Source organism: Callospermophilus lateralis, chromosome 2 (genome assembly GCF_048772815.1).
Source record: "Callospermophilus lateralis isolate mCalLat2 chromosome 2, mCalLat2.hap1, whole genome shotgun sequence".
Taxonomy (NCBI): domain Eukaryota; kingdom Metazoa; phylum Chordata; class Mammalia; order Rodentia; family Sciuridae; genus Callospermophilus; species Callospermophilus lateralis.
This window is the reverse complement of record NC_135306.1, coordinates 131,046,072-131,060,753: the sequence shown is the minus strand read 5'-3', so window position 1 is coordinate 131,060,753 and position 14,682 is coordinate 131,046,072. Positions and strand designations below refer to the sequence as shown.

At 45.6% G+C, this 14,682-nt stretch overlaps 1 protein-coding gene across 1 annotated transcript; it reads left to right on the top strand.

Annotated features, from left to right (window-relative positions):
• Window positions 1-5,194: 5,194 nt before the first annotated feature.
• On the top strand, window positions 5,195-7,247 carry Izumo1r (IZUMO1 receptor, JUNO). Its single transcript, XM_076843872.1, has 4 exons — window positions 5,195-5,332; window positions 6,014-6,202; window positions 6,683-6,818; window positions 6,979-7,247. Exons 1-4 carry the CDS (start codon window positions 5,195-5,197, stop codon window positions 7,245-7,247), a joined length of 732 nt encoding a protein of 243 aa, XP_076699987.1.
• The last annotated feature ends 7,435 nt before the right edge of the window (window positions 7,248-14,682 follow it).

Sequence of the window (14,682 nt, the reverse complement as noted above, 5' to 3'; positions counted from 1 at the left end):
CATAGAACTTTGATGTTTTTCTGTTCTTCCTTACTTGGACCCTCTCCAACACCTGAGAGGCTTCACACTCATTTCTGTGTTTTGATTAGTCCTACAAAGCAGCCTCCTTCAAGTGGTGATGAAAGGCCCCAGCATTAACACCCTGAAATCTCACAGCAATCATCAGAGTCTCAAGATGCTCCAGTCTAAAAGCAAGGAGGTAAGAGAGAAGATTGCAAGGAACAGAGAGGTCGGGTGGGGTGGAGGAGAAAGGGAAAGGAGGCAGAGGAGGGGAGAGAAAAAGGAATAGGGATGGGAGCAGTGAAGATGAACTAGAGGGGAGAATGAGCAGGAGGAGAGAGAAGGAAGGGAGACAGAGGAGAAAGAGGGAAGAGGATGGAGAGAGGATGAGAGAGGGAGAAATCACTGGAGACTAGAGGGGAAAAGGATGATGAAGATAGAATAAAGGAGAAAAAAAGGAAGGAAAGAAGACAGAAGGGAGGAGAGACAGACGAGGTATGGTTATTCCTCGTCTGTTTTAAGAAATACCATCTTAGCTGAATGCAGTGGTGTATGCCTATAATCCCAGCAACTTCAGAAACTGAGACAGGAGGATCACAAATTTAAGGCCAGCCTAGGAAACAGTGAGACCCTGTCTCAAAATAAAAAAATAAAAGGGCTAGAGATGTAGCTTAGTGGTTTAGTACAGCTTAGCTGGGTTCAATCCTCCAGGGGAAAGAAATGTCATTTTATTTTACTCAGGTGTTTCTTTTTGTTTGCTCAACAAACATTTATGAATATCCAATCTTGGCCAGGTTGTGTCTTCACCCAGCCATGTAGACAGGAGACTCAGGGCGAGGCTGTAGCACTCATTCCCAGCAGCAAGGATCAGTGAGGGCAGCAGGACTAAGACCCCAAGGGAACATCTCACCAGCCCCTGGGAGACCACACAAGCTTCCATCAGGGGCACTGTCCTTTCCAAAAGTTGAAGGATATGTAGGAATTATCAGACACCAGGCAGGCTGTGAGGGAGTTAAGAAGCCACTGATATGGAGCGAGGCAGACATCAGGGTTAACCAAGTGTAGAAAAAGACAAGAAAACCGATTCAGATAGAAGAGTAAATAGGGACTAAATTAAAAATGGTCCATGCCCGTGTTAAGGATTTGAGCTTCATCTCAACATCTACAAGGATTTTAAACAGGGAAGTATAGTAAATATTTTTATATTTTAAAAATATCATTCTGGGAAAAAAGAGACTTCAAACAAATATTGAACTCTGATTAATGATATGCATGAGTGGATTATTTAGAAAGAAGTATATTGATGTTTGCCCTTCCCTTTGAAGTGCAAATAAGATTGATTGCTCAACCTCCACCAAAGATGGATGGTTAGTTCAACAGATAATAAAGAAAGTAAAATGGTATGGGTAAAATCAAAGTGGTAGTTATGTGGGTATTCATTGTCAAATTCTCTCAACTTTCCTTGTGCTTGAAAACTTTCATAATAAAATACTGGGAAATTAGATCATTCTGGCTATTGCATGGATAAAGCTGTGGGCAGGAGCAAGGGAGCCAGTTAGAAGGTTGTTGTAGTCACTGAGGGAAGAACTGATCATAACCTGACTGCAACAAAAGGGACAAAAGAACTTGACTTCAGAAAATCATCAACAGTTCTGGCATTTAGATGGATATAGAGGGAAGAAAGAAATAAGAATAAATAACACCCCTGTTTTACTGCCCTTGATACAAACTAATTAAGAGCTCAAACATGGATGGTCACTGATTTGGGGGGGTAAGAAGGATTCATAAGGTTAAGATGTCTGAGTCACCAATAAACCCTCAGCCGACCTCTGACTTCAAATCTGCAAGAGATTTCTGATGTTGATTCTTTGCTGTCTTAGTCTGTTCTTGAACTCAGTGGACTTCAGCCCACTGGGTGACCTCATGATGGGAAAGGAAAGAGAGTCATTACTGCCCCGTATCCCCCAGGGTCCCAAATCAGAGTGGGGGTGGAATGGCTCCATCCACTCCACCCTCTCAACACATCAGAATACCCTGAACAGTGCCGTGCCTCTTCCCTTGGCTATCTAAATGTCATTTTGCTGTTGTTGTTTTTGTTGTACGATGAAATTGTTTTGGATCGACTGCTTCAAATGGTTCCATCCACAGCCAGCTCTGATTTATCAGCTTTCAGTCAGGAAACAGATTTCTTTGGAAAACTCAGTCACAATAAGGCAAAATGAGCTTTGCTCAAGGGCTTCAAATTGCCTCTCTAGGGAGCAGATGCCGCTGGCCAGCCTCGTGGTTCTGAAAGGCAACCTCCTCCTCCTCCCTCCACCTGCATCTGCGCTGGCTGTAATTTCAGCTCATTTCCTACAGCTTTGTCCTAGAGACTGTTAGCGAGTTCTTCCTGTCCTTCTTCCCTCCATATGAAGGACAGTTTTCCACTTCAGTAATTACTTTTGTGACTCATTTCTGGATTCTTGTCCTTGCCACATCCACAGCCAGTTTAAGCTTAACGTTCAACCCCAAATCTTTTACTCTTCAAGGTTTAGCACTCCCTGAATATTTGTGAGGAGCTGAACAGAATGTGAGTGCCTGCTTCTGGCCTCTCCAGTGGGTGCCCTGAGACCCATGCTGCAGAAATGCTGTTACCATTTGCTTTCTGATCCCAAGGAGGAGACTCCCAGATGTGCTTATGGCAGGATATAGATGTTGGGTTGGTAATCATCGCTGTCCCCCCAGAAAATCATACACACCTCCCAACACACACATCCACAATCTGATTATGGCATCTAACTTTTAAAAAAGCAGATATGAGACCTAGATAGTACTACTGTATTGGAACTACCTCCAGCTGGGCCTTAGGCATCAGATATGAAATCACAATCCCTGAGTTCAGAGCCTACCTCTGCCACACTCCCTAGCTGAGCCTCAGTTTCCCCACATCTAGAATGGGGAGGGTGCTGAGGCTAGAGGTTGGCAAGTGGTAAGCCAGACTGTGTACAGATGGCACCAGCCCTGTGCCTGGTCCTCATTATTGCTCAGTAGTTGGGCTGTGATAACCCAGATGTGGAAAATGTCATTTTCCAACATGATGATTAACACGTTTTGCACATCGTCTGTGTGGTTCAACAACAGACTGTGCTCTATTTTCTTTAGTTAAAAATTCTGCCAGTGTTTTGTTTTCATTTCCTATTTACCAATAAAACTTCAGTGACTTTGCTTACTTCTCCTTTGGAGAGGGAACATAGAAATGAGCAAAAATATGGGCTCCATTTCCGATGGAGCACTCTGAGAATATTTCAGAGGCCAACAGTCCCTGTGTGCCAATGGAGGCCATTGTGTGGGTTGTGGGGAATGTTTTGTGTTTGTTTTGGCTTTGGTCATACATTTAAACTCTCAGTCCTCAATCCGGCACCCCATTTCTTCATCCTGTGTGCTGTGGGGTCTGCTCTCCAGCAGGAATCTGTGAGAGCACACTGTTACGCAGTCCACAGGTAAGGGAGCTGAGGAGGGGCATGTAGAACTGCAGAACAGAACAGGGGAGAGGGATTGAGAGGGAGTGGGAGGGAGAGAGCTTCAGAGAATCGAAGAATTAAAACCAATAAGACTTACTCTGTGCCAGAGGCTATGCCAAGTCCTTTTCATGAACTTTCTTTTTCCCAGCAGTCATGTTTTAATAGCTCCCTTTACATATGGGAAAACTGGTACTTAGAGTGTTTAAGTAGTTTTCTCAAAGTCATCCAGCTGGTGAGAGGTAAGCTGGACCTGGGCCTCTCCCACGCAGGGTGTTGCTTCTTAGAGGAAGCGGAGCTCAGTTGGAGACACCTGCAATTCTGCTGCTGCACCTGGATCTTGTAGAACTGGACCAGGAAATAAATGCGTGAGGGGTGGAGTTCCCCTTGGCCTTACTCACAGCTCAGGGGTGGGACAAGCAACTGGTAGGCTCCTGCATTGAAAGTGAGTATGAAGAGAGTGCTCTCTTCACTTTACATTGGCTCTTTAAAAATCCTTGGTGGGGCTGGGGTCATAGCTCAGTGGTAGAGCGCTTACCTCCCAGGTGTGAGTCACTGGGTTCAATTCTCAGCACCGCATATAAAAAGTAAATAAAATAAAGGTCCATCAACAACTAAAACATTTAAAAAAAAAAAACCTTGGTGGCCAAGTTTGAGCTTAGCATTGGTGCTGTGGAGAGAGCAGCCTAAGGTTTAGATTTGAGAGTAGGCTCTGGAGGTAGGAGTGAGGTTCCCATTCCTAGTATGAGGCCCTAAACTCAGACCAGTTTTTAGTTTCATTATCATGGGTCCAGGGTAGGCTCCTACCAGGCCTGGGGACAAGAAAGGAGAGAGTCCTGGATTGTGAAGACTGAAGGTCCCTTTTACTTAGCAATTAGGTGCTTGAATTGCCAGTACAATACAAAACCAAGTTGGAAATACAGTGCTCAATAAACACCAGGATGATGAAGCCATCTTCCTGTCCTGAGGCTTGAGCTTGGGCTTGGTTGCAGAAGGTTCTTCAAGTCCTCATCCTGGGCATACACCCCATGTCTGGCTCTCCAGCCTTATACTCATAATGGGTTTGAGATGGGTTGATGTTGGTAGAAGCAGAACCTCTGTTCTAAGGAAAAGACTCTAGCTAGAGGCATTCAGGGAGAAGGCAAGGTGCTCTGAGAATCTACCCCTCCTAGGACTGGAGTTAGGGCTGATACTTGATAGGGTAAGGCCTGCATTGGCTACACTGTCCCATCCCACCATGCCCTTTGGTTCCATGGAGATTCTAGTAATTGAGCATTTGTTTGAATACTCAGCCAGCATTTGGGGGTTGGCTGTGGTCCAATTTCAAAGCTCTAAATTCCCAGCCCATATGTCAGAGTTAGAAACGCTGACTCCAAGTGGAGGAGGGATGGGGAGAGTTCCTGCAGGAAAGGCTGAAACCATGCTCCCCAGCCTACCCCTTAGGGTTGGGCTTGTCTCTCTCCCTTATTGGACTGCATCAAGACAATGGTTGGGGTTGGTATCAGACCACAAAGGATTATTCCATCTGCTCTGACATTCTATAATGTTGCCCCAGAGGGTCTTAGGAGCAGTCAGTAATTCAGCCACTTGAAGGAGGCTTGGAGTCTGTACTCTTCAGGGCCTGACAGGTGAAGGGAGTGGAGTGGTTTGTCCTATTCATTGTATGAGCATCATGAGTTTCCTCTCTGCATCAGGTCATGGCACAATGGTGGCAACTTCTGCTAGGATTGTGGACAGTCATGCCCACCTGGGCTGGAGACGCGCCACTCAATGTCTGCATGAATGCCCGACACCACAAGAGAGAGCCTGGCCCAGAAGACGAGCTCTATGTAGAGGTATAAAGTCCAGACTTGGCCCAGGGGTGATAGAGGGCAGATCATGGAAGAAACACAAATGCCAAGATGGTCTCTGGATCCCAACCAATCCAGATCATTTATTTCCTTAGTTTGAAAGTGATCCCAAGTTTCCATTTCTGAGCTGCACTGGCCACTTGGGGAATGGCTCAGATGGTGATCCAAGAGGCCCAGAGTTGGTTCAGCACAGGTCAAAACAAGCCTTCCTACCAACAGGTCCTGGGGAAACATGACTTAATGGTTCCCTCCCCAAACTCTTAAAGCCAATTCACAGGGATGCGGGAGGAGGAACAGAGCTGGCATTTAGCCTGTGAGTCCCTCTGAATCAATGCAACCTTGATTCTCCGAGGTCTCCTCTCTATTTGCTCTTTCCCCAAGACCTCTGCTGCCCTCTCAGACACTGAAACCCCAGAAGTTATGTTCCAGAGGACTGTAGCAGCTACTGCAGCAGCCTGGGGCAGGGAGGTCTGTGTGCAGGGGCCTTCTGCCCTATAGGTGAATATTGAAGATTATTAAGGTTCCTCCTCCGTGGGGATTGCTGGCCTCAAGCTACCCCAGTTGCTCAGGCTTTCTCCTAAGGTGCATTTTTACTCTGCCACCTTCTGCCCTAGACACTCACCCACCCTGCCTCTCCATGCCTGTTACTTCTCCCTTGACTTTCAGTGTATCCCCTGGAAGGACAATGCCTGCTGCACAGCCACCACAAGCTGGGAAGCCCACCTTGAGGTGTCCCCACTCCACAACTTCACCTTGGTTCACTGTGGGTTGTTGACCCCAAGCTGTCAGAAACACTTCATCCAGGCCATCTGCTTCTATCAGTGTTCCCCTAACCTGGGGCCCTGGATCCAGCTGGTGAGGAAATAGATGATAAATTCCTATGATACCTTGTTACTAAGAGCTGGAGCTTCCATCCGGTAATATGCTGGTATCTCCGGGAGACTAGTAGAAGCAGGAAATGTTGTATCCCTATGAGCAAGAGGAGAACCAGAGGCCTCTGTTGGAGAAAGGTGTGAAGAGGAAGCTGCCTCTGATCCTGAAGGATGGCATGGGGGAGGCTGGTCAGATAACAGAAGGATAGGGACCATCACCAAGGGAGGCTTGGTGAATTAGACGGACCTGAGTTTGAGTTCCATCTTCTCTACCTACTAGCTATACGCCTAGGATAAGGCACTTAGCCTCATTGTTCTCATTTGTAAAAATAATAGTACTCAGAAAGTTTACAAGGGAGGATGTACAGTTGGTATAAGTACCCGGCACAAGTACCATTATACTATTAGTAGGCTTCAAATTGCTGCTATTCATGTTCCTGTCTCTCACTATGCCTGCACCCAGGTGGGGCCCAGTGGGCAGGGAGAACGCATCGTGGGGGTGCCGCTGTGCCGGGAAGACTGTGAGGAGTGGTGGGCAGACTGTCGCACTTCTTATACCTGCAAATCCAACTGGTACAGCAGCTGGCACTGGAGTCAGGGTGAGTGGCACTGACAGGGCCCCACAGGAAGGCAGACCCATTGGGGGTTCTCCAATCTGGGTGCAGATGCAAACCTCCCTGTGTCTCCCCCACCCCAGGGTAAATGATGGGGACATGGGGAAGCAGTGGGAAGTAAGCTGTCTACCTCAACCCACCACAGGAAAGAACCGCTGCCCTGCAGGGGACATCTGTCACCCTTTCCCGCATTACTTCCCCACCCCAACTGACCTGTGTGAGAAGATCTGGAGCAACTCCTTCAAGGCAAGTCCTGAGCACAGGAACAGTGGGAGATGTCTCCAGAAGTGGTTTGAGCCTGCTCAGGGCAACCCCAACGTGGCTGTGACCCGCCTCTTTGCTAACACTGCCCCAACCTGGGAGCTTGCCTATGTCCCCATTCCCTTCTCTCTATTCCTGCTCTTCCTTTCCTGAGGACCCTTCCTTCCCCCACCCGTATTCCTTGCTCCCACTGGCAGTGACCAGGCCAAGGCCATCTCCTTCCTCAGGCCATTCACTAAAAGGAGCAGAAGTGGCAGCAGCTGGTGTCTGAACCCTGCACACTGGGTCCCAGGCACTCTACGCTGCTCTTCTGTGCTCTGCCTAAGCTGGCCTGGGAAACAGCTGGGGTGGGAACTGTTAAGGTGTCCCATCCCCTCCTGCCCATAAGAATAAGGGCTATGATGGGACCCTATGCCCTTCTGGTCCTGCCCATGTCCACCCTTTCCATGGCAGAGCTGATGGTGACAGTCTGGTCTCCCATCCTACCATGGTGCCTCCAATAAAATAGCAACTGACTTCTCCTCTCTGTGTCACTCTGCCAGAGCCCACAGGCATGGACCCACGATGCACAAAGAGCTGGTTTGCCTGTTGCACTGAAGCCTCAACATTAGACTGTTACTTAGCTGGTATCATTCATTTCTTAGTATCTGCTACATATCCTCTCAAGGCCTCTGATGGGAATATTCTCCACATAGTCCCCCTTTTTTTAACAAGTGATGCATCATACCAAAGACCCAAACCAAGGTGAGGGGTGGGGCTCCCAGACCATCAACTCTACTGTGGACACCAAAACTGAGGCGGTTACCTCAACTGCATCCAGTGTCCCCCCTTCCTTTCAACCCCTTCCTCCCCACCATTGCAGTACACTAGTCTGGAGTTTGGGAAACCCAAGCTCTCATCTGGCCTTCCCACTCTCTGTATGACTTTTAGCAGCTCTTTTGACCTTCCTATAAGAAGGTCTTGATTTTTTTTTTTTTTAATCTGCTGAGAGGAATGAGGTAGTTGGCCCAGATGAACTAATGAAGGAAGGAAGGGTGGGTGAGCCAGTATCCTTGCTGGGATATGGTTTGTGTTTCTCAGGCAGTGCCACATCTACAGAATGAGACGGGCATCGGAATTGAATTGGAGCAGGGGCACTGACTTCAAGTCCTTCTGTGAGTGGACCGGAAGTCCATCCACCCACTAGAAACCTTCTGGAGTACGAAGCCCCGTGCTCTCCAGTGCTACAGGGTGCCTTTCCCTGATCCTTTCTGCAACAGAAGGTTTTAGCATTTGAGTTGGCTGGCTTTTCTTTTCAAGTGCTTATTCTTGCCAAACACTAGTATTCTACTCATCAAACAAATTTTGCCTCCATTTTTTTCTGCACCTACCTTGAACTTACTTGCTCATTCACTGAGCAAACCTTGACATAGGTAGGGCATTATAATCACAAAACCAAGTCTGATGCTCAGGGTGTGGAGTACAAGATAGATGGCAGCAATGGGGACAAGGCCATTCACATCAAGTCTGTGAGAAAGGAACCAGGTCAGAATCCTGATGGCCTCACAGTTGATGAGGTTTAAACTCTGTGGAGGAGGGCAGTTCACTGAGAACAGAAAGGAAATGCTGATTCAAACTCTGCTGGCTAACCTTTGTGAACTAAAGTCAGTATAGTGTAGTGATGTATGCATACCCATGTTTATAGCACTGCAATTCACAATAGCCAAGTTATAGAACCAGCCTAGGTAGGTGCCTATTGGCAAACGAACAGAGAGAGGGAGAAGGGAAGAAAACGGGAAAGTACCTGGAACTGAAAGGAGTAAACTTTGACCAGGCGCAATGGTGCACACCTATAATGCAAGTGGCTCAGGAGGCTGAGGCAAGAGGGTCACAAGTTCAAAGCCAGTCTCAGCAAAAGTGAAGTGCTAAGCAACTCAGTCAGACCCTGTCTCTAAATAAAAATACAAAATAGGGCTAGGGATGTGGCTCAGTGGTAGAGTGACCCTGAATTCAATCCCTAATACCCACCCACCAGCAAACAAGGAGCAAACTTTGTTACATGCACTTATGAATATGTAAAAATGAATCTTACTATTATGTGAGGCTCTATTATACTAATAAAAACATTTTTAAAAAAACACAGCTAAGGCCCCAAGTTACTTCCATAAATTGTGGCTTCAAAAATACATATAGGCAACATCATTTCAAAATTGAGAACTGGAAGAACTATGAGGTGGTAATAGAGCTTAGAGTTTATTGACTTTCTAAAGTGTTTTAGGCATTAAAAAGTAGCAAAAGTAGATTTAAAACTGGGGTGAGCACAAGGCTAGTTCTGGGAGCCCTAATAACTGTTAGTATTTACTGATCATTTACTGTGTGCCCAGGGGCCCTGCTAAGTGTGTGGCATGTACTAGGTAGTTCATTTGATCCCCATTAAAGCCTTGACAAATATTCTTATCCCCATTTTTGCAATTAGAACATAGCTAAGTTTTAAACCAGCTAAGTCTGACCCCCCCCACACACACACACAGCTCCAACTCCTAGGCTTATATTGAATAGCCTTGTAGGTAGTTAAGTGGAACTGAAGCAGATGTGAGGAGGGAGGGAGGGCTGGGTCCCCCTTGGAGAGGTCATGGTTAAGAGAGTCTGTGCTCTACCCCTTAATGTGATTGGGAGGAGACATATTACATCCATAAAACCAGGAACAGCCGAGTAAACTGTCAGATTTTCAGTTAGATCATCTATTGCCATCGGAGTGATCCATGTACATGGTCCTTTGACACACAGGTCAAGGACTTCTAACACCCACGCCTCACTCCAGGGCCCCAACACAGAGTACTCACTTCTAACCATTTCTGAATTCAGCTACAAAGAAGTTACAAAAAGAGACTTATCTTTTCTGCCACAGATTCAGACCATCTTTTGGCTTTCTATTCTGTTAATCTTGCAATCTTTTTAATTTTAGTAATCCACTTTTAATTTCCAGGAGGATTTTTTTATTTTCCTTGTTTTCACAGCCTGCTGTTTTTCGGTTTTGTGGATGCAATATCTTCTCAAGTCTCACCGAAGATCTAATTAAAATTTCTTTCAAAAGCTTGTTTCTAGTCTCTGAATGATGTGTTTTCTCCAAGGTCACCCTGCTCTATTCTTTGGTCTTCTGCCATGGCTGCTGGGTTTTTCACGTCTGGTGACTTTGGCTGACTGTCCATATTCAAGAACAGGGGGCTCAGTTGACTCTTGTAGCTCATTTGGTTTGTTCCATGGTTGAATATATGGGTCTCCTTTCCCCTCCATTGCACAGCTACTGGGGGTCCTGGATACGTGGGGAGGGTTTGATGACTAGAAGACTTTACTTCAAAGGGTGGAATAAATGAAGACTACTCCAACAGGAACAAGCAGAAGCTATTTATTCAGAGCATGCTTTATGTGTCTAAGGGAGTCAACCACCCTCACATGCATCCTGGCAAATCACAGGCAGATAGAGAAGTGGGCAAACTTCAGAGTGGGAAAGAAGGAAGGCTTCAAGTTTTCCCTGAATGGGGACTGTTGTCAACAATGCTAGATGTGGGCTGAAGCAGGGTACCCCACTGATCAGTCTGGCTTTCTCCTGTTGGTCCTAAGCCGGAAGTATAAATAACAACCAGGGAAGATGGGAGTTATTAATCAAATCCTTGCTGTTCAGGGCTGATTATTATAGGGGTTGTTGTATAGGTCCCTGAGCTACTTGCTAGAGAGAGTGATCTGACTTTCTACAAGTCTAACTTACAGATAGTATAATTCTGTGTGGGCTGATTTCTGGACTTGTTACTATAGATAATGGGCTAGAGATCTGTTTTTATAATTAGTCTGGCCATCATCTTTTATACTCAGTCTCTCCAAACTGAGTTGGTAGGATCTATATTGCCAGAATGAGGATGGTTCTCTCTAGAATGCTAAAACCCACAATGTGAACTTAGCACTCTCCAGAATTTCATTTATTTATTTTTTTTTTAGAGAAGAGCTCCTCCATGTAAGTTCCCCTATCCATATGCTAATATTGGGCTACCTGACCTCTGATTTGACCAGAGGAATGGAGGTGAGTCTAAGTGCAGACTTTCCCTCTCTGCTCCCCATGCCTGCCAGCAATAAGCCCAGACCCTCCAAGGTTCTACTGCAAGATCATTTTCTTCCACTATAGCTGCTCCTCCACTTTCTCTGGTCTCCCCTATTCCCTTTGATGTGTTTTCTCATGCTTTTCATCTTTTAAATATTGTTTAAGTCTCTTTGCTCAGGTGGTTTTCTTCACACACTTTTGGTAAAAACATATGGGTCTTGAAAATAAACAACCATTTTAGTGGGATCCCAGGTATCGGTTCCACCCTCTGTGTCCTGCAACTGCAGATTTTCTAAAAAGATCCAAGTGTTGTGTAAAATAAAAAATAAAATAAAGAGTGTGAAATGGAAGACAAGGGGAATGAGGGGCATTGTGTAGGATGGATTTTCAGGAGAGAGATCAGAAATGAAGGTTCCAGGCACCCAATTAGAGTGAATTTCTAGGAGGTAGGAAGCCACGCTACAGTACAGGCAGTAGACCAGAAGGGGCAGATTCAAGAACTATTAGGAAGACAGAACCTATAGAAGTTTAGATCATATTTTTGCATGAAGTGTCACAAAGACAGGTGTAAGATGGAGTGTGGGAAAGAGAACTATCACCAAGGCCAATAGCCTTGGATAACTCAACTCCCAAAGCTTGCAATGTAGGGGGTTCTTTCCCTACCCTAGACTGCACTGGGTCTTAGGTAGAGGAGATGCTCCTACTGGATGCAACCCAATCACTTTTCCATGATGAGAACACCCAACCCTGTTCAAGCCCTTCCTCAGAAAATGCTGGGAAATCCTAGATGGCAGATAAAAAAGCAAAAACAAACGTGAGAGTCTCTGGTGTATACTATTCTTACTTTAAGATCCCTACCCCTTCCTGAGTGCAGAAGAGGTCTCACCTGGCACACATGCACAGGGATCATGTCCCATACACCTCACTGTCTGAACACCCTTCCTGTGCCTCCTCCACCTCGTCCCTGCTCACTCTTTCCCCCTACAGAAACGACTGCTTTCTGAGGTGCTTCCCAATGTCCCAGTGCTTTTGCTGTTGAAGTACCCAGGTTCAGATACTATTCTGGGATTCCCAGCTGTATCTTTCACATCAGATCGTTTTCCCAGCTCCAGTCCTTGATATGCCTTGACTGCCCAGCCCCCTCATGTACTCCAAAGGGGTCCTCTTCCTGCTAATACCACCAGTCCCACAATTTTCATTTTCCCTCCTTCCCTGTGTTCTACTCACATTTATCCTGATTTACTTTCCCATATAACCAAAAACCACTTTAGGAGTGTTTTTGCCGTAAGTGAAACAAATAGAAAAAAAAGAGAGAAGCCTTCCCGGGGAGGAGGGGCTGATGATGGGCCTTGAGAGGCTGGTGGGACATTGTCATTGAGATGTCCATCAGACAGTTGACCTGCAGTGCAGAATAGAGGTCTAAGCTAGAAATAAGAATCCAGAGCTCAATTTCCTTGGGAAGTGCTTTTTGGCACTATGGAACTTAGTAGTTCTCTGTGAAATGCATGAAAAGCTTGTGGAGAGTCTGTCCAACTTACCCACAGTTAGGAAGTGACAGGGAGATGGGGCTAGTAAAGAAGGAAATGGAGTTAGTAAAGAGGGAGCTGTATCTCAGGGGCACAATGTCAAATTCTGAGTTGCCATCTGCCTATCAATTAATTTATAAATACTTAACCGTGTTCTTACTCTATGCTAGACACTGTGCTGGTCCTGGGGATTGAACGACTGAATATACAAACAAATATGCATAAAACAGGACTCTAACTCACAGCTAACCTACTGTCTATAGAAATCAGTCCCAGAAGCCAAAGAATAATCTCTGTACCAGCTGACCCCAAATGGCCAGAAACTGATTAATAACTTACAGCTTCCCTATTCTGGGCTCCTGCTTCCAAAGAAGGACCAACAGGGGAAAGCCAAATACAGGGTACCCTGCTTTTATTAGTCTACCTCCATCTTCACCTATCAATAGCACCCACCCAGGGTTGACCTGCCATTCCTCTTTCCCACTGCTCGGCCTGCCTTTGAATCTCTGCCAAAATGCAAGTGAGGTTGACTGACTACATTGTTATAACACGATCTGAATAAATAGCCTTTGCTTGTTCTCAACTTGGATGGTCCTCATTTATCTCTACAAGGCACAGTAATGAATAAGGCAAACATGAGATTGCTGCCCTCCAAAAGCTGATATTGTAATGGGGCATACAGGCAAAATATAAGTAAACAAAAAAAATTATAAGAATTGTAATGAAGATGATTGTTAGAGTCAGGTGCGGTGGTGCATACCTATAATCCCAATAGCTCAGAAGGCTGGGGCAGAAGAATCAAGAGTTCAAAGCCAGCCTCAGCCAAAAAAAAAAAAAGTGAAGTGCTAAGCAACTCAGTGAGACTCTGTCTCTAAATAAAATACAAAATAGGGCTGGGGATGTGGCTCAGTGGTCAAGTGCCCCTGAGTTCAATCCCTGGTACCCACCTGCCGGCAAAAAAAAAAAAAAAAAAAAAGAAGAAGAAGAAGATTGTCAGAAAAGAAGCACACAGGTGGAGAAGTTGGCTAGTTCAGAGATTGACACAATACCAGAGCAGGTAGCTTGAGGAATCATTTTGCAATTGAGAAGCATGTCTGCAGGATGAATTCAAAGTGCTAGTAGAGATGAAGGTAAAAGAGGGCAGAGAGCTGAGGAAATGAGTTTAAGGAGTGGGTAATCCAGAGCTAACACAAAGGTTAGCAGAGGTAGGACCCTCTTCCATTGAGACAGGAGAAAAAAAAAGTGTTTAAGAATGATTATAGAATTAAAATGCTTCAAATATAAACTGTCAGCTCAACTGACATCAGAACTTTGCCACCTGCTGGAGTTTACAAGCCCAGATCTCTGGACCCTTGGGAGTACTCTGGCCACAATGCCAGTCCTAGGCAGCTGGGCTTTATGGTCAGCTTTCCAAGTTCACAGCCCAAACAGCCTGTGTATCCTCAGCCATATGGCAAGAGCAGACTTTCCAGAGACTAAAACCCACCCAAGGGCGAGATTCAAAAAACTGAGACAGGATTATTTCCAGGGTCAGGAAATTTTATAAACAGAGTAGAAGTTGGCCCCAGCCATGACAAAGCAAAAATCTTAAATCTTTTACAGCTTTTTCCAAGCTCTGCATCTGTCTGCAGTGACAGAGGCTATGGCTCTGAATCCTAGAACAGCTGCTGATTGTGAAGCTGATGGGCTCAGACCCTCTGCTTCATCCAGAAGAAACTCAGTACTTATCAGGCTGTGATTATTTCTATTCAAAGGTGAGCTTTAGAAAGAAGGAGCAATTTCTCCTGGGGTAGAATCTGGCACTTCAGAAAACAGCCCCAGGAAGTCAGATCATAGACCAGAACAAAGAAACAAGCAGAAGATGCCCATTTCTTACCAATAGCTAAGTTTAGTTTATTCTCTGTGGATATAAGTCATGTGGTTATTTCCCCCTCCCCATCAAAATCACCACAGCAAGACATTAAATAATATGTTACTATCGTTTCACTTT

Coding starts and splice junctions, on each gene's coding strand:
- Izumo1r (XM_076843872.1), top strand. CDS start 5,195: ATGGCACAATGGTGGCAACTTCTGCTAGGATTGTGGACAGTCATGCCC. Junction 5,333..6,013: donor AAGACGAGCTCTATGTAGAG/GTATAAAGTCCA, acceptor CTTGACTTTCAG/TGTATCCCCTGGAAGGACAA. Junction 6,203..6,682: donor TGGGGCCCTGGATCCAGCTG/GTGAGGAAATAG, acceptor GCCTGCACCCAG/GTGGGGCCCAGTGGGCAGGG.